This window comes from Protopterus annectens, chromosome 1.part1 (genome assembly GCF_019279795.1).
Source record: "Protopterus annectens isolate FY-2018-M chromosome 1.part1, PAN1.0, whole genome shotgun sequence".
NCBI lineage: Eukaryota > Metazoa > Chordata > Ceratodontiformes > Protopteridae > Protopterus > Protopterus annectens.
The window spans coordinates 1791721004-1791746323 of NC_056726.1; the positions used below are offsets into that span (position 1 = coordinate 1791721004).

Sequence of the window (25320 nt, forward strand, 5' to 3'; positions counted from 1 at the left end):
AAGATTTCTTTAAATTGGATAGCAGCCAAGTCACTGAGACTCAAAAAAGTTATTTTGAATTACTCCAATTGGAGTCTCCTAGTCCTTCTTCTGTGCCCCCTGTACACCCTGGTTTTCTGGTTGCATTCATGGCTGCTTCTAAAAAGCCTGATTCACAGCCCCCAAACGTCCAGACAGATTCTACAAGGTGCCTGAGACAGCAACCTTTCTCTACAAGGCTCCTGCCACAGATCCAGCTGTCATTTCTATGACCATGGACAAAATTTCCAAATTGCTCCCCTCCACTTCTCTTCTGTCCTCTGATAAAGAGCAGGATGATGGAATGCCTGTTAAAGAAAGTTTATACTTCTGCCACCTTGGCTGTAAGAGCCATCAACTGTCAGAAGCATATGGCTGAATTATGCCCTGGCACTCATGGCAGATAAAACACTTGGAAAAACTACCAGCTTCCCCTGCTAAGGCGAAGATCTCTTCCCTCCTGAGCTCTTGCTCCCAGGATACAAAACTTTCTGTCAAGTGCAGCTAAGGTGATGTTGACTCTGCTAGAGCTGCTGCCTCAGGCTCTGTCATCAGGAAGTACTCATGGCTGAGACTGCAACATTCCCAGGTGTCATCAAATCCAAACTCCTGGATGCGCCTCTGGACAACAGTCTCCTGTTTGATGCAGCAGCTGCTGATCTCTTCAAAGCCCTCCAAACCAAAGGGAAGGAACTGCAGGAACTGAGACTTATCTTTGTCTGTCCAGTACCTCATTTTCAGAGGAATTACCCAACAAAAACTTAATTTGTGAGAACTTCTGGCAAGAGACCTCAGACTAAACCCAGAAAGGAACACAGGAAATAGGCCCCACTCAGGCCTGCCTCTGTCACCCCTCCCTCTAAACAGCCCCTTCAGGGAAAATATGGTAGAGTGTGACTACCAGGCTCCTCTCTCAGAACCCCTGTATCCATGCGTCTCTCCCTTCCTGCTTGGAAGCAGGTTACCCAGGGCTCCTGGGTCCTCTCAGTCATACAGCAGGGATACGTAATGTCCTGGGAGGCCAGACCCCCACCCCAAAAGGCATCCCTCACCCACCCCAAGACCAAATACCTACCTTCCCACCAATCCTGCAAGAACTCCTTGCTCAAGGAATCATTCAGGAGGTACCCACCTTGGCAAGAGGAAGAAGATTTTAATCAAGATTCCTTTTGGTCCCTAGAAAGGAAGGCCCCTGGAGGCCTATGCTGGACCTATCCCATCTCAACACCTTCCTCAGAGTCCCCTCCTTCAGGATGCTCTCCCTCCCTATTCTCCTACCCCTGATCCTTTCTCAGGCTTTCGTAGTGTCCCTGAACATAAATGACGCCTACCTACACATCCCCATTCACCCACTTTTCAGGCAGTACCTCCACTTCTCAGTGGACTGTGTGCACTTTCAGTTCTGTGCTTTACCCTTTGGTCTTTCTACACCACCAAGGGTATTTATTGTGTCCCAGTCGTGGCATTCGCCAGAGCAAAGGGAATACAGCTTTTCTCTTAGACAACATCCTGATCCAGGCTCCCTCAAGTTCCACAGCCCTTCAAAACCTAAACTTCACCATCTCCCTGCTGTCCGGTCTAGGATTTACCATAAACCTCAAAAAATCCTCCCCGATACCCTCCCAAAACCAGGTGTTTCTAGGGTGTCTGATTATGACAAGGGAAATGATGGCTTTCCTACCTCCAGACAAGATTGTGCTGCTCGTGTCTTATTTTGAGGAAAGTCTTCCCCTAAAAGCCATCTTAGCCAGAGAATTCCTCAGAATCCTAGGGTTCATGGCCTCAACTATCCCCATGAGGCTCCACACGAGGAAGTTCCAGTAATATCCAAGTTCAATCTAGAAACAACACTTGCACTCACTGGAATTCATGATTCCCATGCTGCAGTGCCTGACCAGGGAACTCAAATGGTAGATTCCCCCAAATTCAAAAGAATCCTGGCCTGCCCCTCCAGCACATACCTCCCAACCAGGATCTCTTCACAGATGCCACAGATACAGGCTGTGGTGCAACCCTAGGAAACTGGAGAGTGCAGAACTCATGGACCCACACCCAACAGAAGGAGCACATCAATATCAGGGAAATGAGAGCCCTGATATTGGCCTTAGAAATTTTCCGGGATCACTTTATACTAGGCACTCTGAGATGATACACTGGGCTGTGGTACATCAACAAGCAGGGGGGAACAAAGTCCTACCTCCTGTGCAGAATAGTACTGCAGGCCTGGGAAATCGCACTAGGGAAACAAATCCTCCTCCAAGCAGTTTATATCCCGTCTGCAGAAAATGTGATGGCAGATTCATTGAGCAGGAGCATGACCCTTTCTCACAAATGGGATGTTGAACAGGGACGTGTTTCTAGACCAGGTCCCTCGACGGGGTATCCCAGATGTGGATTTCTTCACCTCCTCTATGTACAGACAGCTCCCAACCTCCTGTTCCAGGGTACCTCACCCAGAAGCTTGTAAGAGGATGTAAGCCTAAGCATTTCCGTCTTCCCTCTCATACAGATAGTCCTGCTGAAAATTCAGGAGGAACAGCCTCAACTCTTGCTGGTGACTCCCTATTGACCTAGGCAGCACGTGTGCCCTCTTCTGTTTCACATAGCCAAGGATAATCACCACAAGTTACCCCACCGAATGGACCTACTCACACAGGACAAGGGAATACTCCTACATCCCCAATTGTCCACTTTGAACCTCATACTGTGGGTGATAGGTTGCTGATTCCCTTCAGACACCTATACTCAGAGGACGTGATCCAGGTTTTGCTGGAGGCCAGAAGACTGACTATGGAAAATCGTACCTGTCAAAATAGAAGAGATTTTCATTGTGTTATCTAAAAAAAATAACCTGCAACCACTGAGATTAGAGCCTCCAGTGGTCTTGTCTGTGTGACCTTATGAAGTCTAGATTATGTTATTCGTCCATTAAAATACATTTTTGTCTGCCATATCTGCATGTCTGCCTTTAGTACCTCCTCTAGCTTCCAGGTTAGTAGTCAAACTCTTTCTGAGAGGAGAACTTCATCTCAGACCCCCAAAGAACCCCCCCCCTTTTGGGATCTTAACTTTGTCCTGGAGAAATTGATGCCCTCACCTTTCGAATTAGCCAAAGACTGCTCCCTCCAACATTGCACCTGGAAGACTGTCCTCTTGATGGCCATCACATCAGCCAGAAGAGTCTCAGAACTCCAGGCCCTCATGGCAGCCCCCCGCTTCACTCTCTCCCACAAGGACAGGGTATGCTTGCGCACTAACCCCTCTTTCATGCCCAAAGTGGTCAGTGAGCCATCTTTAAATCAAACTATAAATCTGCCAGCCTTTTTCCCCTGTCCACAGAACAAGGCACAAAGTATACTTCATTCCTTAGACGTTCACAGGCAGCTCAGGTATTACTTGGCCAAAACCAAATCCCTTTGCAAATCTGACAGGCTCTTTGTCTCTTACCACCCAAGAGCCCTGGGTCAACCTATTTCCAAGCAAACCATGTCCTCTTGGTATGTAAAACTATTTCATGCTGTTAAACTACTCACGGCAAGTCTCTCCCAGCCCCAGTTAGGGCTCACTCTACCAGGGCACTGTCCTCCTCTGGGGCATTCCTTAAAGGATTAGACACCACTGCTATCCTCATTGGAGCTACTTGGTCCTCTGTTCATGCTTTCACTAGACACTACAAGCTGGACTTTGTTTCTAGAGGCAGGGCAGGATTTGCCAGAGCCATCCTCCATGGCTTTGTGGAAAGTGCTTCTGGTCCTCCTCCCCTTCCTTAGGACAGGAGCTTTTGCACTCTCCCTGATGTCATGAATACAGCAACATATGAATAGAAGGACATAGTAGTATTGTTTAAGAACTTACCATAACCTTAGATGTCCTTCTCATCTATATGCTGCTGTATAGTTTCCCACCCAGCCTTCCCCCTCACACTTGCCCGACGCCTGACTCCCATAGTATCCACTCACGAGTCGCTGACTCCTGCGGCGTTCGGTTCTGAGGTGGATGCGTGCTAACGTCTGGTTTATACCCAACATCCATTTACAACTGACATCAGAGATGATGTGCAGGACGTCGCTAGTACCCTAGCGGTAGCATTTAACTTTTGTATAACTGCCAGACATTCGAGGGTTTGCAGGAGCAAACTCCCAGATGTCATGAATCCAGCAGCATATAGAAGAGAAGAACATCTAAGGTTATGGTAAGATGTTCATCGTGTTGCCCTGCTGCAGTCATCACACTTGGGTTGTCTTGTCGTCAGGCGGTCCCGTAGTCGGCCTGAATTCCAAAGTCTTGGTCCGGCGTCAGTTGCTGTTGCCTCTTCCCTGACGTCAGTGCGCCAGGGGTATGTATAATGCATCCGACGCCATTTTCTTCAGTCTTTCTTGCCGTGCGGTGCCCGAAGCAGAAGCAGTTCGCAAGTGCCGGTCGGCCGAATCCTGAGATTTTCGAAGTCGAATTTCAGATCCGAAGTCTTCAATAAAGCTAAGTACCCCGTTGGGGAAACTTTTCTTGCCTCAGACCGATGTCAGAAAAAGTTAACAATTGTATTTCTTGTGGGAAGCAAGTACCTCATAAGTATTTTCATTCTTACTGTATACCTTGCCTAGGCCCAGACCACGACGTCACTGGTTGTCGCTTTTGTGCTAGGTTCAATAAGCGCACTATTAAAAGACGCTTTGATTTCGCACGACACTACTTCGGTAGAAAATTTAACTACACAATGCCGTCGGAGCAACCGACTACCGGCGTGCACAAAAAAACGCAAGGATAAGGACAGGCAACCTAGACCCAAGCCAGACTCCGAGGCCTCGGCTGGGCCGGTCTCCGGTTCACCGGTTTTCAGTGAGGCTCCTACGCAGCCCCTGGCTACCGCAGATTTGGAACCCGAGACCGCTTCGGAGCCTTTGGCGGAGAGTGCTAGGCCGACGCAGCCATTTTGTTTAGCCCTTACCGACGACACTGCAGAAAGAGATGTCGGTGCTGCAGAAACACCTTCGGTTTCTGAAGGTGTCTTCAGACCGACGACGCTTACCATAAAAACATATCCTAAGCTTAAGACTCCTATTAAACCTAAAAAGACTGCACTTCAGTCTCCAGTTCAAGGCCCTATGCCTAAGAAACATGCTTAAAATGGCAGAAGATTTGATCTCTTTAATCAGGGGTTCCCAACCCCCGCCCCCCCCCCCCCCCCCAACAAAAGGCCTAGACAAGAGGAAGATTATGCCTCCTCTGATCAAGTGTCTATTTCCTCAGGCTCCTCTGAGGACCAAGATTACTCTTTTCCCCCTTATGAAGATTCTGATGCTGAGGATTCCATTCCCTCAGCTTCTCCCCCTGAAGACTACTCCTTCGGGGAAACTTTACACACTATGAGGGAACATTTTCACTGGGAAGGTCAGGACTACTCTGACTCAAAGAAAAAGCTCAAAGAGTTTCTTTTACTCCCCCAGCACAGACCTCTTGCCATCCCCCCAGTTTTAGATATTGTGGATGATGTTTACTTAGAATCTAGTTTGAATCCAGATTCTCTGCCAACTGCTCCAGCCAAACCAGACAGATATTATAGAGTGCCTGACTCCCACAAATTCCTTTATAAAAGCACTGTTGCTGATCCAGAGACTATCTCCCAGGGTCCCAAAGGGGCTAAGGCTTCTATGGCAAAAAATCCTGTACCCTCTGAAAGGGACTCCAGAGCACTAGACAGGTGGGGGAAAAAGGTTTACACCTCAGCCACTCTAGCTATGAGAGCACTAAATTGTCAATTTCACATGCTAAAATATCAGCAATTTCTGATGTCTCAGTTAAGTCAAAAAATGAGCACACTCCTTCAACAGTCTGAATTGAAAGAATTGCAGGATTCTGTTGCATGCAACTGAACAGGTGGGCAAACATACTTTACAATGTGGGTTTGATTCTTTAGAGGCTTCCTGCAGAGCAGCTGTCACTGGGTCTGTTATACATAGGCATGCTTGGTTTAAGGAACAAACTCTGCCTGATCATGTTAAAGCAAAGCTTCTAGATGCTCCCTTACAGCAGGATGTCCTATTTGGAGTTAAAGAAGAAGTCTTAAAGAAAATGGAGGATAAGGCAAAATCTATGCAGACAGTCAAAGATTTTCTACAGGTACAGCCCCCTCGCTTCAGCAGAAATTGGCCAACAAAAAACTGGTCCTTTCCAGCTACTGACAGACCACAGAGGGGTAAATACAGACGCCCAGAGGCAGAGGGCAACCACAAGCCCAATACAAACCTCGACAATGGGGCACTGCAACACAGAAGGGAGGAGAAGACAGGCCCCAAACTACTAGAAGGCAAACTCAATGACTTACACCTCATATGGCCAAGCAACACTCTTGGCAGCTCCCTTGGGAGGAAAACTAGCACTTTTTTCAGACAACTGGCACATCGTCACAAAGGACAAATGGGTCCTAGACATAATTTCACGAGGATGCAGATTCCATTTCCACACCTTGCCAACGAAAAGAGGAATGCCAAACCTGCCACAAAATCAATGGGCAGAGGCACAAAAACAGATTACAGCTCTCATGGACATGAGAGCCATTCAACTGGTACCTGCACGGGAGCAAGGCCAAGGATTTTACTCAAGACTCTTTCTAGTCCCCAGAAAGGACAATGTCTGGAGACCAATTCTGGACCTTTCATTTCTAAACACCTTCTTACTAGTACCCAAATTCAAGATGCTAACACTACAGCAGCTTCTTCCCATGTTGGGTAAGAAAGTATGGATAGTAACGTTGGACCTCAAGGAGGCATACCTGCATGTCCCTGTCAGACAAAGTTGCAGAAGATACCTCCGTTTCATTGCAGGTTCAACCCATTACCAATTCTCTGCACTGCCCTTTGGCTTATCCACTGCGCCCAGGGTCTTCACAAAATGCCTGGCACCAGTAAATGCATACTGCAGACAAAGAGGAATTCAAATATACCCATACCTGGGCGACTGCCTCATCCAAGCAGAAAGCAAGGACATCCTCTTACAACATCTGGCTTTTGTAAAACATCTTCTAAGTTGTCTGGGGTCCACAGTAAATGAAAAGAAATCAAAACTAGTACCCTCACAAAATATGACATTCCTGGGTGCCAGCTTGAATACAACGGCCCTGAAGGCTTATCTGACGCCAGACAAACAACTACAACTGACTCAATATTTCAAAACAATGACAACAAAGACCCAACTCCCTGCAAGAAAAATTCTGCAGGCCTTGGGCTTCATGGCATCTTGCATACTACTAATACCATTTGCAAAGCTGCATATGAGGAAATTACAGTGGTACCTAAAAAGTGTATGGTCTCAATACAGCCACAGCTTGGACGCAATGATATCTCTCATTCACTGCCTTCAACGAGTTTCTATGGTGGTCACAGGCATGTCACCTCAACAAGGGTCAGCCTTTCACCTTGCCCCCAGCCAGGCAAACTACGACAACAGATGCATCGGACTACGCCTGGGAGGCACACATGGCATGACAGTGCATTCAAGGCATATGGAGTGCAGATCAAAGGAATCTGCACATCGATCAAAAAGAGATGCTAGCTGTACAGAATGCTCTGACAGCCTTCAAGAACCTATTACATCCAGGACAACTTACAATAAGGACGGACAACACCACAGTAATGTGGTACATAAACAAACAAGGGGGTACACACTCCTACCCTCTATGCAGGCAAGCAATGACCTTGTGGAACACAGCACTGGCTTACCAAGTTCAGTTACAAGCTCAATTCCTGCCAGGAAAAAAGAACACATTGGCAGACGACCTCAGCAGAAACATCATGGATCCCCACGAGTGGAAACTGGATCCACAAGTATTTGCAATGATAACTCAAAAACGGGGCCTCCCAGACATAGACCTGTTTTGCCAGCCCCCAAAACTATCAGCTAACAAAATTTTGTACAAGGACACTTCACCATCAAGCTTGGAAAGTGGACGCACTCTCATTCAGTTGGAAAAACCTGACAGTATATGCCTTCCCTCCATTGCCTCTTCTCAAAGGTGCTTTTGAAAGTCAGAAAGGAGAGACCACGACTGATACTCATAGCCCCAGACTGGCCACACCAGCACTGGTACCCACTATTAAGGAATATGGCCCAGGGCCCACCTTGGATTTTACCACAAATTGCCCATTTGCTCACACAGCAAAACAATCAGATTCTACACAGCCAGCTCAAAACCTTAAATTTGGCTGCATGGCAAATCACCTAAGCATCCAGCCAGCTCCTCTTCCTCAAGCAGTTATGGATGTTATTCTGGAAGCTAGGAGGCCCAGCACCAGGAAAGCATACTCGGACAAATGGAAAAGGTTTTGCGCCTGGAACCAAGCTAAAGGCCAAAATACCCTTCAGCCTCACATGCCTTAGATTCTACAGTATTTAACTGAGATGTTGCACAAAGGACTTTCTTTTTCTTCCATTAAAATCCACGCACCAGCTATTTCAGCCCACTACAACTCGGATCCACCCTTATTTTCGCATCCACTTCTAAGGCAGTTCCTCAGAGGGGCAAAAAACTTTAGGCCCCCCAGGAGACCACCTACACCACCATGGGACCTCAATTTTGTTCTGGAAAAACTTACGCTACCTCCCTTTGAACCAGCTTTCTCTGCTGATCTAAAGTTTATATCATGGAAGACTGCCCTGCTGCTAGCAATAACTTCAGCCAGAAGAGTCTCAGAGCTGCAGGCACTAATGGCAGTGGAATCTTTCCTCATTTTCCATCAAGACAGAGTTTCTCTACGGACTAATCCTTCCTTCATGCCTAAGGTGGTATCCAGTGTGGCTTTAAATCAAACCATCCACTTACCCACCGTCTTTCCAAATCCACAGAACAAAGGAGGAAAGACTCCTGCATTCCTTGGACATTCGCAGGCAACTTCGTTACTACTTGGATAAAACTAAGGTTTTCAGAAAATCTGACCAGCTCTTTGTATCCTATGCTACAGCTTCACAAGGGAAGGCTATATCAAAACAGACCATTTCCAAATGGATAGGACATTGCATTCGTTTTTGCTATACCCATCATGGAAAACCAGTTCCTGCTGCCATAAGGCCCCACTCTACCAGGGCAACAGCTACATCTACAGCCTTCCTCAGTGGGGTCCCAACCAAGGAGATTTTGGAAGCTGCAACTTGGAGTTCAGTACACACCTTCACCAAACACTACCACTTACCACTTTACTCTAAGACTAGAGCTGGCTTCGCCACTGCAGTTCTGCAGGGCCTTCTAGCCTCAGCTAACCCTCTTTGATTCCTCCTCCCATCCTTAGCTTTGGGAATCTACCCAAGTGTGATGACTGCAGCAGGGTAACACGATGAACATAGTACAGTTTTGTACCTACCGGAAATGTAGATGTTCGAGTGTACACCCTGCTGCAGTCCAGGTTACCCTCCCTCCATCCCCTCTGATCTAACTGACTAAATCTTTACAATACCATCCTGATGTATTTTCTTATAGCTGGAGGGATGTTGTGTTTGTGCTAAATTTCTTAACTTGGTACTAATTACTGACCTTCTTTTTGGGGGCACCTGACATCTGGGGCAAGAAAAACTGAAGAAAATGGCGTTGGATGCATTATATATACCCCTGGCGCACTGACGTCAGGGAAGAGGCGACAGCATCCGACGCCGGACCAAGACTTTGGAATTCAGGCCGACTGCGGGACCGCCTGACGACAAGATAACCCAAGTGTGATGACTGCAGCAGGGTGTACACTCGAACATCTACATTTATGGTAGGTACAAAACTGTACTTTTTTACACAACAATACTTTTTATTTCCACATCAGGTAAATGGATGAATTGTCATGGGGGGGGGGGGGTTGAGTTTGGCATAATGGCTATGGTTTTCACCTCATATGCACAAGAAGGGTTTGATTCTGTCCTTGTGTTATTGGCTAGGCTTAAAATGGCCCTTCAAGGCAGTTATCCTATTTATTCACTTATGAACCAGCTGCTTTCTCTCTTCAGAGTTGACTTAGGACCATGGGTACCCACAGGGGGGGGGGGTGCACTTGCACCCCCCCCCCCCCCCTGGATTTTGACTTCGGAAAACATTTTTGTGACATAATACTATCACAATAATTAATACATGATTGAATACTGAAAACCAGTCAAGCAGTACCATTCCCACAGATGTCCTTCATGGATGCATCTGCAGTCATAACAACTGGGTTGTCCTGTCGTCAGGCAGCCCTTCAGTCGGCCGGATTCCAAAGTCCGGGTCCGGCTTCGGCTGATGTCGCACTTCACCCGACGTCATCTCTGTTGGTCTTCGGGTATAAAAGCATCAGCCGACGCCATTTTCGTCAGTCTTTCTTGCTGCGTGGCGCCCGAAGCAGAAGCTGTTCGCAAGTGCCGGTCGGTCGGATCCAGAGATTACTTCTACCGAATACTACTTCGAAGACTTCTAAAGCTAAGTACCCCGTTGGGGACTCTTTCATGCCTCAGCCGATGTCAGAAAAAGTTAATAATTGTTTAACCTGTGGGAAACAAATACCTCATAAAGATTTCCACTCTTATTGTCTGCCTTGTTTAGGCCCAGCCCACGACGTAGCAGCCTGTTCGGCCTGTGCTTCGTTCAACCGATGAACGCTTAGGCGTCGGTCGGAGTTTGCTGAACAGTTTTTCGGTTCTGATTTTGCGTACATTATGCCGTCGGATCCTCCGACAACCCAATCTGCCAAAAAACGCAAAGATAAAGACCAACACTCGCGGTCCGCGGTTTCGGCCGAAACCATGGTTAAGCAAACCGTGAGTGTCTCGGTTTCGGCCGAAACCGAGAAAACTGATCAAAGTACAGCTGAATCTATCTCTACAACTGAGGCCCCTGCTACCACTCTTGAAACGGCCTCAGAAATTTTATCCACTACGGTGGTTGCCACTGACTTATCAGACACCATTCCCTTGGATGTCTCTACCCCAGCACGTGGTGCTGCTAGGCCTCCAGCAGCCATGTCCATTAAGGCCTTCGCCAGGGCTAAAGCAGCAAAGACTACTAAAACAGTGCCTGTTAAACCCCCTACAACCAGGCCATCCTCTAGTTCTCAAATGCTTACTCTGGCAGAAGATTTAATTTCATTAATTAGAGGATCTCAATCTCACCCAGACAGGGCCTCTCAGCCCCAGAGAAGAGACCTAGGGCAGAGCCCCCTGAGCCAGTGTCCTCTGATGAGTCTGCCGATGAATCAGACATAACTGATCAGCCAGAGGCTCCTTTCTCCAATTTTGAAGACTCTGATGCTGAAGAATCCATTCCAGCTGCTTCCCCACCAGAAGAATTCTCCTTTGGGGAAACCTTACATGCCATGCGAGAGCAGTTCCAATGGCAGCAACAGGATTTTTCAGACTCCAGAAAAAGACTTAGGACCTTTCTGCACCTTCCACAGCACAGGCCCTTAGCTATACCTCCTGTTCTCTCTGTGGTGGATGATGCTTTCAATGATGTCTGCTCCGCACCAGATTCTTTACCTCCAGCCCCTGCCAAACCAGACAGATTTTACAGGGTGCCAGACACTCATCACCACCTTTACAAGGCCCCACTTGCAGACCCGAAACTATATCCCAGGGTCCCAAGGCAGTAGTCGCGACCATAGCAAAAACCTATTCCTTCAGAAAGGGAAGCAAGGTCATTAGACAGATGGGGCAAAAGGTCTACACTTCAGCTACTCTCTCAGCTAGAGCTTTAAATTGTCAGTTTCACATGATACAATACCAAGAGTTTATGCTTGATCAGTTAACTGAAAAACTAACCACTGATGAATCTATTGATAAGAAATATGTATTAGAAATGGTAAATAACATACAACAGGTTAGTAACCATTCCTTAAAATGTGGCTATGATGCACTGGAGGCTTCATTTAGATCAGCCATGACTGGCACAGTGATAAGAAGGCATGCATGGCTAAAGGAGCAAGCTCTACCGGATCATGTTAAAGCTAAGTTGCTAGATGCTCCTATGGATAAGACAAGTTTGTTTGGTACACCTGCCCAGCAGGTTATGAAGAAAATGGAAGAAAAGGCAAAATCTGTTCAAACGGTTAAAGATTTCTTGCAGGTTCAGCCCCAAGGTTTAGCAGGAACTGGCCTGCCAAAATTGGTCCTTTCCTGACTCCACAAGATCTCAAAGGGGCAGGAATAGACGTTCCAGAGGCAGAAACCAATCCAGAGGAGGTGCCTACAGAGGACGACAGTGGCAAGGTAACAACAGAGGCACAGACACAACCTCTGCCACTACATCAACTCAACCACAGTGACTTAACCCTAAATCCGCCTACCAGGGAACAAATAGCAGCTCCTCTAGGCGGAAAATTAACCTTATTTTCAAAAAACTGGCACTATATAACAAAAGACAAGTGGATTTTACAAACCATAGATCAAGGTTACCGGTTCCACTTCCACACTTTACCAGTCAAAAGAGGAATGCCAAATCTACCTCCAAATCAAAAAACAGAGGCTCTACAACAGATAATGCAGTTAGCAAACATGAGAGCTGTGGAAAAAGTGCCAACAGCAGAGCAAGGAAAGGGGTTCTACTCCAGACTATTCCTAGTTCCAAGAAAGGAAAAAAGTTGGAGACCAATTCTCGACCTGTCCGCCTTAAATACATACATCATTGTCCCAAAATTCAAAATGCTGACCCTACAGCAACTTCTTCCCATGCTGGGCAAGGAGTGTTGGCTGGTAACTCTAGATCTCAAGGAGGCATACCTGCACGTCCCCATTCGACCAATCTGCAGAAGATACCTCAGATTTCTTGCAGGATCAGAGCACTATCAATTCTCAGCATTGCCCTTTGGCTTATCTACTGCGCCCAGAGTATTCACAAAATGCCTGGCATCAGTAATCGCCCATTGCAGACTACAGGAATTCAAATTTACCCATACCTAGACGACTGCCTGCTACAAGGGGACAACAAAAGCAAGCTGACAACAGATTTACAAAGGGTCATTTACTTGCTGCAAGCACTGGGATACACAGTCAATCTACAAAAGTCAAGGCTGATACCATCCCAAACAAGGACTTTCTTGGGCGCGGAATTGGACACAGTAAAACAGATGGCATTCCTAACTACAGAAAAACAAAAGAACTCCCTCTTTACTTCTTGGCACTAACAAAACTGAACAAGTTAACAGCAAGAAAAGTACTGCAGGCCCTGGGCTTCATGGCATCATGCATAATCTTGGTTCCATTTGCCAGACTACATATGAGAAAACTACAGTGGTACCTAAAGAATTTATGGTCCCAACACAGACACAGCCTAGAAACAGAAATCCCATTAATTCCATGCTTAAAACAGGAGTTCCTATGGTGGGCTCAGGCATGCCAGTCAAACCCAGGGCTACCCTTTCGCAGATGTCAAGCAAGCCAGACCATCACAACAGACGCTTCAGACCTAGGAAGGGGCCCACATGCTGGACAAATGCGTGCAAGGATTGTGGACACAGGATCAACTTCACCTGCACATCAACCTAAAAGAAATGCTGGCAGTAAAACTGGCAATCCAAAAGTTCAGACCATTTCTCAAAGAGGGCCAGTTGATGATAAGGACAGACAACACCACAGTCATGTGGTACATCAACAAACAGGGAGGCACTCATTCATACCCTCTATGCAGAATGACTTTGGAGCTGTGGACCCTGGCACTCAGCTACAACATCCAGTTACAGGCAATATTTGTACCGGGAAAGGAGAATACTCTAGCAGACATATTAAGCAGAACCACATCGGATGCCCACGAATGGAAGCTGCACCCGGACATCTTCAAGACCATCTCAAAGAAATGGGGAATGCCTCAGATAGATCTATTTGCATCACCTACCAATCACCAGCTCAAAAAAAATTCTGCACAAGGACATTCCACCCACTAGCATGGAAAGTGGATTCGCTCTCCTTCAGCTGGAAAGGCCTAACAGCATATGCATTCCCACCTCTTCCCTTGATACACAAGGTATTACTAAACATCAAGGAAGAACGTCCAAGGATAATCCTGATAGCTCCAAACTGGCCAAGACAACACTGGTACCCACTGCTGAGGAGCATGTCTCGGAACAATATGTGGCCAATACCCCTGATGCCTTTGATGTTAACTCAGAACAACTACAGCATCATACATCCAAACCTAAAACGTTGCAACTGACTGCATGGAACATCACATAGCAGCAGCTAATCCAGAACTTTCCCAAAGAGTTAGAGACATTATTCTTGAAGCACGCAGACCTTCAACAAGAAGAAACTATGCTGGAAAATGGAAAAGGTTTGTCATTTGGAGTACTGAAAGAGGAAAAGATGTGTCAAACATAGATATGCCTAACATTCTGGAGTACCTAGCGAACTTCTTCATTCAGGCCTGTCCTACTCCTCCATCAAGATACATGCATCAGCTATTTCAGCAGAATACAGCTTTGATCCACCTGTTTTTCTCACCCTTTGCTCAGGCAGTTCCTCAGAGGAATCAAGAATGTAAAACCTCCAAGGAAACCACCATTACCAGCTTGGGACCTAAACTTTGTGCTAGAAAAAATTGACACTATCACCCTTTGAACCAGCAGCAACAGCAGACCTACAACACCTGTCATGGAAAACTGCTTTCCTACTGGCAATTACTTCAGCAAGGAGGGTTTCAGAACTACAGGCCTTAATGGCAGTGCAACCCTTCCTAATCTTCCACCAAGGTAGAGTGTCTATGAGAACTAATCCTACATTTATGCCTAAGGTGGTATCCAGAGTGTCTTTAAACCAGGCAATCCACCTACCTACCTTCTTTCCCAACCCACAAAACAGGGGGAAAGAATATTGCATACCTTGGATGTACATAGACAGCTACGCTACTATTTGGACAGAACTAAAAGTAGCAGAAAGACTGACCAACTTTTTGTAGCCTATGCAACAGGAAGGGAAGGAAAAGCTATTTCCAAACAGACAATCTCCAAATGGATAGGAAATTGCATACGATTCTGTTACTCCTTCCATGGAAAACCAATTCCACAGAACATAAGACCTCATTCTACAAGGGCAACAGCCACTACCACAGCCTTCTTACGAGGAGTGGCAACCAAAGACATTATTGAGGCGGCTACTTGGACCTCCGTGCATACATTTGCCAAGCATTATAATTTGCCTCTATATTCCAGATCCCGAGCAGGGTTTGCCACTGCTGTACTGCAAGGGATCCTAAACACACCATAATCTAGTTTTATCCTCCTCCCCTTGTTGGCTATGGTATTCTACCCAGTTGTTATGACTGCAGATGCATCCATGAAGGACATAGTACAGTTTTGTACCTACCATAAATGTAGATGTCCGAACTGGATAGCATCTGCAGTCAGGATTACCCTCCCTCCTTCCCCTCTGTGGTACTCCTAGGGTGTTTACCCTCCTAATAGCTAGCTAGTGGGGGGGAGTCTCTTATGGTGTATTTGTTTGTATATATGTACATACATGCTTACTTTTTGTGTTTACCTTCTATTCTTTTGGAAACATTGGCATTTATCCAAATTTTAGCCTTCCATGAGGGCAACTGGCATCTGGGGCAAGAAACACTGACGAAAATGGCGTCGGCTGATGCTTTTATACCCGAAGACCAACAGAGATGACGTCGGGTGAAGTGCGACATCAGCCGAAGCCGGACCCGGACTTTGGAATCCGGCCGACTGAAGGGCTGCCTGACGACAGGACAACCCAGTTGTTATGACTGCAGATGCTATCCAGTTCGGACATCTACATTTATGGTAGGTACAAAACTGTACTTTATGGGAGTTTTGTTTTTGTTTAGTAAGGTATTTTAGGTTTGTATATGGCGTTAAATTACAATATTTTTCAACATACGTAAATATTTTTTTCCTGCATTAGCTTCATTCTACTTATTTTATCATTTAGTTTCCAGTTTCAGTTCACCTTTCGTGGAATCCATTTACCTTCTTTATTGTGGTTCTTGCCGTGTTTGTTTTGTTCCCGAGATGTGCTGTAGGTGAATTTGCAACTTTATAAATTTGCCCCTGTGAGGCTTTCAACCTTCCCTCTTCAAGACTGGAAGTTAGAACACTTCATAATTTACCTACCAACTGTCCATGATTTTCACTCAGATTTTAGCTTTGTTAAAACTGGTGACGTTTGGAGAAAAAGTGGTGAATTACACTTGATAAATAATAATAATCAAGAGTTATAGACTTCCTTTACTACGGAAGATTTGTATTAATTCACATTATTTTAATTTGTCAGTAGTTTAAGGTAATAGTACTAATATTTAAACTGTTCCACCCTGGTTATTTTTGAATTTCTCAGTGATTCTTTTGAGATTTGTCCCTGATTGACTTGAGTGCTATGCTTCCTTAACTTCATTTAGGAAGTTCACAGCATGGTTAATAACCTTATTCATTCTTTCAAACAGTTTGATATAATATGGTTTGATATTACGTAAGGATTATTAACAGTAAAAGGCATTTCTGTGTGGAATGGGGTGGACTTTTTGAGACTCCGAATGATGAATGATGTTCATAATGAGGTGCATTTGGGGACAGGGTGTTCTGCAATGGATCGGCAGCTTCTCCACCGGTTGTCTGTTTTATAATTACTGGTTCATGTTTATCATACCGCGCATGTGAATGCTAGGGTGGATTCCGGCTTTTCCATACCCTAGACTGACTGAATTAAGGGATATCAAGAAAAATAAATGAATAAGTGAAAATACTGAGTCAGTTTTTCACATAAAGTCATAGGCCTAAACTTACAACAATATAGTGCATTTAGTTTTTGTTTTTTTACCCCAAAATTTTGTAATTTTTACATGAACGAGTTGAATATTACAGTTCCATTGAGGTCTTATTTCATAACACCGTAAATCCACAGCAACACCGTCAGTTTCTGTACTAAAGTGTGGAATATAGCAGGTGTTCTTGGTTATACCCTGGAACTGTGGCCTCTGGGTTTGCAGCCCAGCAAAAATTCCTGCGGGTGCCCATGCTTAGGACCTAGTTCAGCCTGGGGATTTTGTGGTTGAACTGCTTCCTTTAGATTGCTATCAGGAAGGTAGCCAGTGCTGTGGTACCATACCATCATAATTTATCCTGCCAGGGCAAGACTTTAAGATGGCACAGGCTGATGTCATTGTGATACTGTTGATGGTAAGAAGGGTAGAGTATCTGCTTGGACAGAATAGGGAATGGTGAAAAGACGTGGAATGGACTGCCTTTCATATATTTTGGAGAAGGTCTTAATGGTTATTAAACTAACAGTTAATATCTTTTAGCATGTGTAATTATAGTAAGTTCCTAAGAGAGCTATACTTTTATGTGCTTAGATGATCTGGAGACACACCTCTCAGCTTTGCTTAAGATTTCTTGACAGAGCCAAAAATAATGGGGGGCAACGAACCGCAATCATGGACAGTTTTTAAATATTACTGTAATCCACTTAAAAAGTTGAGAATGGTAGGTTTTGCATTAACATGCATTTTTTTTCTGAACAATAAAAAGTGTGAAACTGTGATATCTGACAGTATTGACTGTCTGTAGTCCTCAAAAATTTACCAAAAAGCAGACATTTTTACGAGGAGCAAGAGAAAATACACAAAATCAATTACATTCTCCAAATTTCTGGACAGTTAGGAGGTATGGCTGGTGAGCTTGGGAGCCAGGAGTTCAAGTGAACAGACTGAAGACTTAAGGTGCTGAGCAGTCCTAAAGTGTCTTGCCTGTTATTGACAATGGACACATCTTAACAACTCTAGCATTGTGTTAAGTGTGTAACTTTTGATTTTTCTTCAACACAGCTGCCTACACAGGTAACACATGGAAACTCCAGGGCTGGTAGCACAGATTCTCTAAGCCATATTATTCCTTTCAAATAGATGGTCCTGGTCAAAGTTGTTCATTCTCTGTAAGTGTCCAGAAGTCCAAGCATTACAAAATTTTACTTTGTAACATAGAAGAGAATCTCCTTGTGGTGCAGCATTGAAGTTAACTTTCCCAAGTGCTCACAAAAGCTAAAATCTTGCAGTACCTAGCAAAATTCCTAACCAAAGGTGTGCTGTACTTCAGTCAATGTGTAACTTTCAGCTATGACTGCATGCCTGCCAAGAGATGTCTCACCCGATTCTGTTCTTGCACAACTTGAAGATGCAGTTCCTGAAGAGGATCCTACTTAAAAATCCTCTAGGAAACCATTCCCTACTTAAAAATCCTGTAGGAAACCATTCTCCTCCTGTTCATGATTGAACTTTATTCTGTGACTGACAAGACCCCATTTAAGCCCAGTATCCTGGAAAAAGCTTTTCTTAATACCTATTGCATTAGCCAGAAAATTGTGTTCTCTTAAGGGGGTTAATGTTCAAAGAACCTTGTGTGGTCTTTTGTAAGGAGTCTGTTAGCCTAAAGACTAACCTTTTTTATGCTTAAGGTGCTGTCAGAATTGAGCTTCAATCAATCCATCCAACTTCCTGTCTTCCCCAGATAAAATAATTGTTGTCTTGCTGGGTGTTCCCTGGTAGGTTAAACACTGCTGTACCATAACCAAAGAAATTAGATGAGGGCACACACTCTCCGCCAGTTTGGGAATGAAGGGAATCTCATCATCAAAGTAAACACTGTCTAGGTGGTTAGCCAACTGTGAAATCCACTGCCATGAGTTGGCTATTAAAAAAAAAAGAATAAAAACGGAAGCTTTAGTAAGGGCACATTACACAAGGGCAACTGCTACCATAGCAGCCATCTTTAAGATTGTTTCAGTTGAAGGCATTTATGAAAAATTGCATGGGCATTCATTTGCACTTTCTCCAAACACTGCAAATTAGACATCCTGTCCAAAATCAGAGAATCGTACCTGTGCCATTCTTCATGGCCTGTACTAATTCCCCATGCTGTATTTTTTGTATTGTCTGTGGAGTAAGAAATACAACTGTTAAAATGATCACTACAGTTAACAGTACACTTGAGTATGTAGAGTTAACAGTACACTTGAGTATGTAGATTGTTATAACAGTAAATATCTGAGTCAGAAAGCACTGCTGCAGTATTGGTTCTCATCCATCCCCCCTCTCAGGACCACCTAGAGGTACTGTCCTGCACAGAAAATAAGGTTGCAAGGGATTTCCACTTTGCTCTTTCTGGGAGGTCTGTCCGCATTCTCTAGTTATTTCTTTTTTGTCGATATTAATTATTGCACTCTAGAACGGACATGTGAGGGGCTTTTTGGGTCATGCAGAGCTAGGAATGTATTGGAGCTTTTTTCCCCACCAAAAAGATCCAGGCATGGCACAGGCAAGGCCATCTTTCTATGGCCAGTTTGGGATTCTGATGTCTAGCATTCTAGTAAATCCCTGGAGTGAGTAGTATTGCTACAGCAGTGATTTCTTACTTGAAATGTCTGTTAAGTTGGAAATATGGCTGTACTCTCTTTTGTTAATGTCCCAGTTTCTCATGCTGCCATGAGTTTTACATTTTACTGTAGAAGTTGCTTTACTCCTCTCAGATACGATGGAGAAGTTCTATAAATAACAGTGGCAAACTGTACAAGAAGATAGTTGCCTTTATGCAAAAAAAACAGCATGTTTATTTTGTAGTTGGTATGGGAGCTGATGTACAGACACATTCTGTGCTTTAAGTTTACATTGTGGAGTCTCCTAATAAAAAAGAACACTGGTGACCAGGTCGTGCAGTGCTGGTATCCTTTGGATGTTACTGTAATTTGTTGGAAGCTGTGCACCGCCTGACAGATTGCTGTTCTTTGCATCTGTTCTTAATGAAAAGCTGTTAAGTAAATGTGGAATGACTTTAGTTATCCAGAAATTTTAACTGCATTCTTCTTTCTTGTTGTGTTACAGCAGTGGCAGCAGCTGCAGCATCCGCCAGTAGTGCAGCTGGTGGCTTGGCAGGTGCAACAAGTGGAACATTTCGCACTCTAGGAACTCAGCAGCCACAACCGCAACCTCAGCCCCAACAACAGCAGGCTAACAACTTGGCATCTAGTTCGTTTTATGGAAGTGGTTCTTTGAGCAATAATTCCCAGAGCAGCTCACTTTTCTCCCAGGGTTCCGCACAGCCAACAAACACATCATTAGGATTTGGAAGCAGTAGTTCTCTTGGAGCTACAATTGGGTCAGCACTTGGAGGCTTTGGAACAGCAGGTAAGGAAGCAGGCATCCACCTTCACTTGTTGCTTAGTATTTAGAAGATTGGCAACTTCATCTGGTTTGCTTCAATAAGTTAACATGTTCATGTATTTGTGCATAAAGCAGTATTCAGTGATTTCATCTCTTTCATTTTGTATGTATCTTCATGTTCTTGCACAAGTATTAAAAATTTCATTTTTTGGTTCTCAAGTTTTCACCTCTATTATCACCCTGTCTGCCAGTAAAGATAAATGTACAAGTGTGTGTGTTTGTTATAATATATTTATGCATATGTGTATATGGATTCCCTTCACAATCTCGAAGTTTCAAAACTTTGAACTGCAAATGGTCGAGACTATAAGATTGAAGTTTTGAAACTTTGAACGTTTTGAATGGAGATCGCTGTACAGCACGGAACGGGAAATTTACCATTTTCCTCACTGTAGTGCAATCTTGGAGTTGGTATATTTATTTAGCAGGAGGTGCGAGGTGGGGTGGGGTGCAAGGGGGCTTGCCCCCCTGCAAAAACAAAACAAATAAGTTTTTTTTTTATTATTACAATTCTGAAGTTTCAAAACTTCGATCTTATGGTCTTGACCATTTGCAATTTGAAGTTTTGAAACTTTGAGCTTGTGAAGTAGATCCATGTGTGTATGTATGTATGTATGTATGTATATGTATATATATATATATATATATATATATATATATATATATATATATATATATATATATATATATATATATAATAAAGTGGAGCAGGTGGCAAAATATGACGAAAGTGTAGTTGTCAGCTGTTGTCAAGGCATATTTCTTTTACTTGAAGAACATGTCCAAGCCCTTTGGAGTAAATAAAAGCCTGTATATTCTTTTGCTGACTTCTGTCCTTACATTTGATATTTCTGCATTTTTGATTGTTTACCCCAAACTGTATTTTACTTTCAGTGAATTTTATTGTCGTCTTTGCAGACACTTATTTGATAATTCTGTGTCTAGTATTGTTGGCAGTAGTTTCAGACTCCTTACAAAGGTAGCTTTAACAGATACTCTGTAATGTATGACATGTCAGGCATTTAGCAATTTGTAAGTGTTTGAAATCCCCCTATTATGGTCTGAATAACTACTTTATAAAGATGGATGGAGTTTAAGGATCTGAAAGAGTTCTCAGATTTACTTGCTTGAGTTGGGGAAGTTGACTGGTTCTGCAGGACCAGGGCAAGACAAGCAAATAAAAAATCGGTCCTGCAGAACCCCTCAGCAGCTTCTCACCTAATGAGCTGCAGTGCCCATATGGGACATAAGGGCTCAGCAGCCTTTTTAGGTTAGGGGTACTGTCGTCGTAAACAGCTGTGCAAGTGGTGGTCACGTGCTTAAGTGACACATCTAGCAGTGTCTGGAAGCCAGTGCAGGGCCAGCAAAACTTGAGTTATCTGAATGGACTGAGAATCACTGTCAGTGTCTTGGTATTGAATTGTGCACCCATGACTTTTAAGACAGGATCTGATGTTCTTTTAATTCTTCCTCAATATATGAGTTACCGATGTGACCTCAGATCTAACTCAGCTGCATATCTCAGACTTTAAGATCCAACTCTTGAGCTCTTTCCTTTACCCCTAATGCCCCAACTAGCCTATATTACCTCAGATGTTCTTCGTGTTTCACTGTTGCAGTCATCACACTTGGGTTATCCTGCCAGGGGTAGCCCTCAATCGACCCGAATACCAGAGGCTTAGTATTTCTGCATCGCTCACTGTCGCTTCAGGACTGACGTCAGGTCGTCAGTGGTATAAAATCAGGCTGCCAACACCATTACATCAGTCTTTCTTGCCAAGGAGCCCGAAGCAGAAGCAGTTCGCACGAGTGCCTGTCGGCCGCTACCTGAGTTTCGTCTCTGAATTGAAGTTGAAGTCTTCTAAAGCTAAGTACCCCATTGGGGATCCTTTTTTCTTGCTCTAACCAATGTCAAAAAAAGTTAACAATTGTCTTGCCTGTGGAAAGCAAATACCACACCTAGACTTCCATTCTTACTGCGTCACCTGTTTAGGCCCAGACCATGATGTCCCTCGCTGTCACTTTTGTGCTTTGTTAAATGCCAGAACTGTACATTGTCGGGCCCTTATAGTAGCTAAATATTTTCGATCTCCATATTCCGAAATGGCTTCAGTAAGCCATCTGACTACCGATCTTCCGAAGAAACATAAGGATAAAGGACAGAGACAGACCGCACAGGTCCAAAACTGCTGACGACACTTCCATTAAGTTAGTCACCAGTTCGCCGTTCCTCAGTGAGGCACTTTCGCAGCCCCTGATGCCTGCTTCTGTAGATTTGCAGGCCGCTACCAAGACCCGTTCGGAGTCCAGTGTACCATGAGACTCTTCTGTGACTAAGGATCCTGCGGATGTCTCTACCTTGGATGGGTCTGGAGCCGCTGAGTAGGCACTGGCTTCTGAGGAAGCTCTTCACATTACCGATACTCAACACAAACTGACTGCTTCTTTTGCGTCTTCGGTTCTTTCTAAAACTACAGAGTTTATAAGGCCCAGGGTACGAACCATGCCTAAAAAACTGACTACGCAAGCTCAGGCACCTGCTTCCATGCCTCAGTCTCAAATGCTTAAAATGGCTGAAGACCTTATCATGCTTATTAGGGAAAGCCAGCCTACCCCTTTCAAAAGAAAGAGACCTGTCCCCAGTAGTTTTGTCTGACCAGGAGTCCGATGACTCTGAAGTTTCTGAATATGAAGACATGCAACCCCTAGCTGCTTATGAGGATTCAGATGCAGAGGAATCCATTCCTTCTGCCTCTCCTCCAGAGGATTTTTAATTTGGTGAAACCCTACATACTTTAAGGGAGCATTTCCAGTGGGAATGTCAGGACTATCCTCAGTCCAAAAAGGGACTCTGAATTCATAGACGTATCACAGCACAGACCTTCAGCCATTCCTCCTGTCTTGGATGTTGTGGATGATGTCTTTCTGGAATCCAGTTTGACTCCTGACACCCTTCCTCCTGCTCCCAGGAAACCTGACAGGTATTAGAGTCCCCAGACTCACAAATTTCTTTTCAAAAATCCTACTGCTGACCCAGAGGTAATCTCCCAAGGACCTAAAGGAATAAAAGCAACCACAGCTAAAAATCCCACCCCCTCGGACAGGGATTCCCGAGCTTTAGACAGATGGGGTAAAAAAAGTATACACCTCTGCAACTCTTGCCATTAGAACACTAGATTGTCAGTTCCAGATGCTGAAATACCAGCAACATACCATGGAACTCCTCAAGCAAAAGATATCTGCCTTTCCTGCTTGTGCAGAAAATAAAGAAATACAGGAGCTTATGCATTCTGCAAGCCGAGTTACTAATCACACTTTGCAATGTGGCTTTGATGCCCTAGAAGCATCTTGCAGGGCAACAGTCGCAGGTTCTGTATATAGAACACATGCTTGGCTTAAGAAACAGACCTTGCCAGACCATGTCAAATCAAAACTATCAGACACACCATTGAACAAAGACAATTTGTTTGGCACCAAGGCAGAAGAGGTCTTAAAAAAGATGGAAGAAAAAGCTAAATCTGTGCAAAAAGTTAGACTTCCTACAGGTCCACTCTCTGAGGTTCAATAGGCATTGCCCCTCCAAGCACTGGTCCTTTCTGGCCCCCTCCAGGCATGCTCAGACAAGACCTAGGGGAAGCAGACCCCCCAGACAGCAGTCCCAGGGAATGCAGAGATCTAAGCAGTGGAGTTCCTCCACTTCAAAAACAGGGAGTACTAAGCCACTCCCTTATGGAAAGAACTCGCAATGACTTTACACCTCCACCCCTTACCTCTGCCCACCTGCTTGTGCCCCTAGGAGGAAAACTCTCCTCCCATGCAAAAAACTGGGCCTCTATTAACAACGACCGATGGGTTCTCAACATAGTGTCCCAAAGATACAAATTTTATTTCCACAATCTACCAACCCCAAAAGGGTTCCCAGATCGTCCTCCAAACCAGTGGGCAGAGGCCAAAAAAAAAAAAAAAAGGTAAATTCCCTGCTCTCTATGGGGGCAATACAGCCTGTTCCTGCAGACCAGATAGGCCAAGGTTTCTATTCCAGAATTTTCCTGGTACCCAGAAAAGAGGGCACCTGGCGCCCAATCCTTGATCTATCAATTCTTAACACCTTCCTGGTGATACCAAAATTCAAAATGCTCACCCTCCAGCAGCTTCTTCCTATGCTTTCCAAGGATGCTTGATTAGCCACCCTAGACATGAGGCCTTATCTACACATTGTTTTTGTATGCCATTATGCTGTTGGGGTAGTTTTTATTAAATTACTCTTTTTTTGACACTATCTACTTGCTGCTGGCTCATTTCGTGTTTTCGGAGTTTTTTACTGAGAGCCGTGCAGTTCCTGACGTGCAGGGGAACATTTTGTCTGCTACACTTCCTTTCTGCTCCTGCTGGGGGAAACCATGGTGGACTGTGTCATCGTATCTGTGACCATGCGGTTGGTTTAAGTTTTTTCGGACTTGAGTTCACATTACTTTTGGGTCGCTCCATATTCCATTATTGAGTGTGTTTTTGTCCATACTGCTCTTTATAACCTACTGTCGCACGAATATTGGACTATCTTCATTTGTATTAGATACAGTACGAGGGATACCATCTCCGGCGTTGTCTGTGCATACCTTATAGTGAGTGGATCATGGATATACGGACCGGGTGAATCGCGATTCTGTTTGGGGCTCTTTGAAATATATATTTTATATGATATGGAGCCAGGGGAATCCAACTATTATATATTTTTTTCAAATCTATGGCGATTTGGTATTCATGCTGTGGACATCACGTGTGAGTAGTGTTTTAATAATGTTTGACGACGATTTGGAAAACTGGGTGTTTGTTGCTAGTTGCTGAGAGCTGTACGTGCAGGGGAACATTTTGTTTGCAACACGTTCTTTTTGCTCCTGTTTGGGGAAACCATCGTGAACTATGCTATCGTATCTGTGACTATGTGTTTAGTTTACATCTTTGGACTTGTGATTATACTATCTCCTCTGGGTTGTTCTTTATTCTATTCTTAAAGTACGAGGGATATCATCTCCGATACTGTTGGTACAGCCCTTAGGGTGAGTGGATTATATTCATAAACTGGGTGAATTGCGATTTCATCTGGGGCACTCTAAAGCATATATTTTTTACGATATTAA

The 25320-nt window shown here is 44.5% G+C and overlaps 1 protein-coding gene across 6 annotated transcripts in view; it reads left to right on the forward strand.

The window, feature by feature from the left end:
- The window catches only part of PUM1 (pumilio RNA binding family member 1), a 3075948-nt gene that overhangs the window by 1333960 nt on the left and 1716668 nt on the right, over positions 1 to 25320 (forward strand). For all 6 annotated transcript variants that reach the window (XM_044084662.1, XM_044084694.1, XM_044084669.1 and 3 more), the window contains exon 9: positions 19844 to 20146. In XM_044084662.1, the coding sequence (XP_043940597.1) occupies positions 19844 to 20146 (303 nt within the window). The remainder of the gene's footprint in view (positions 1 to 19843; positions 20147 to 25320) is intronic.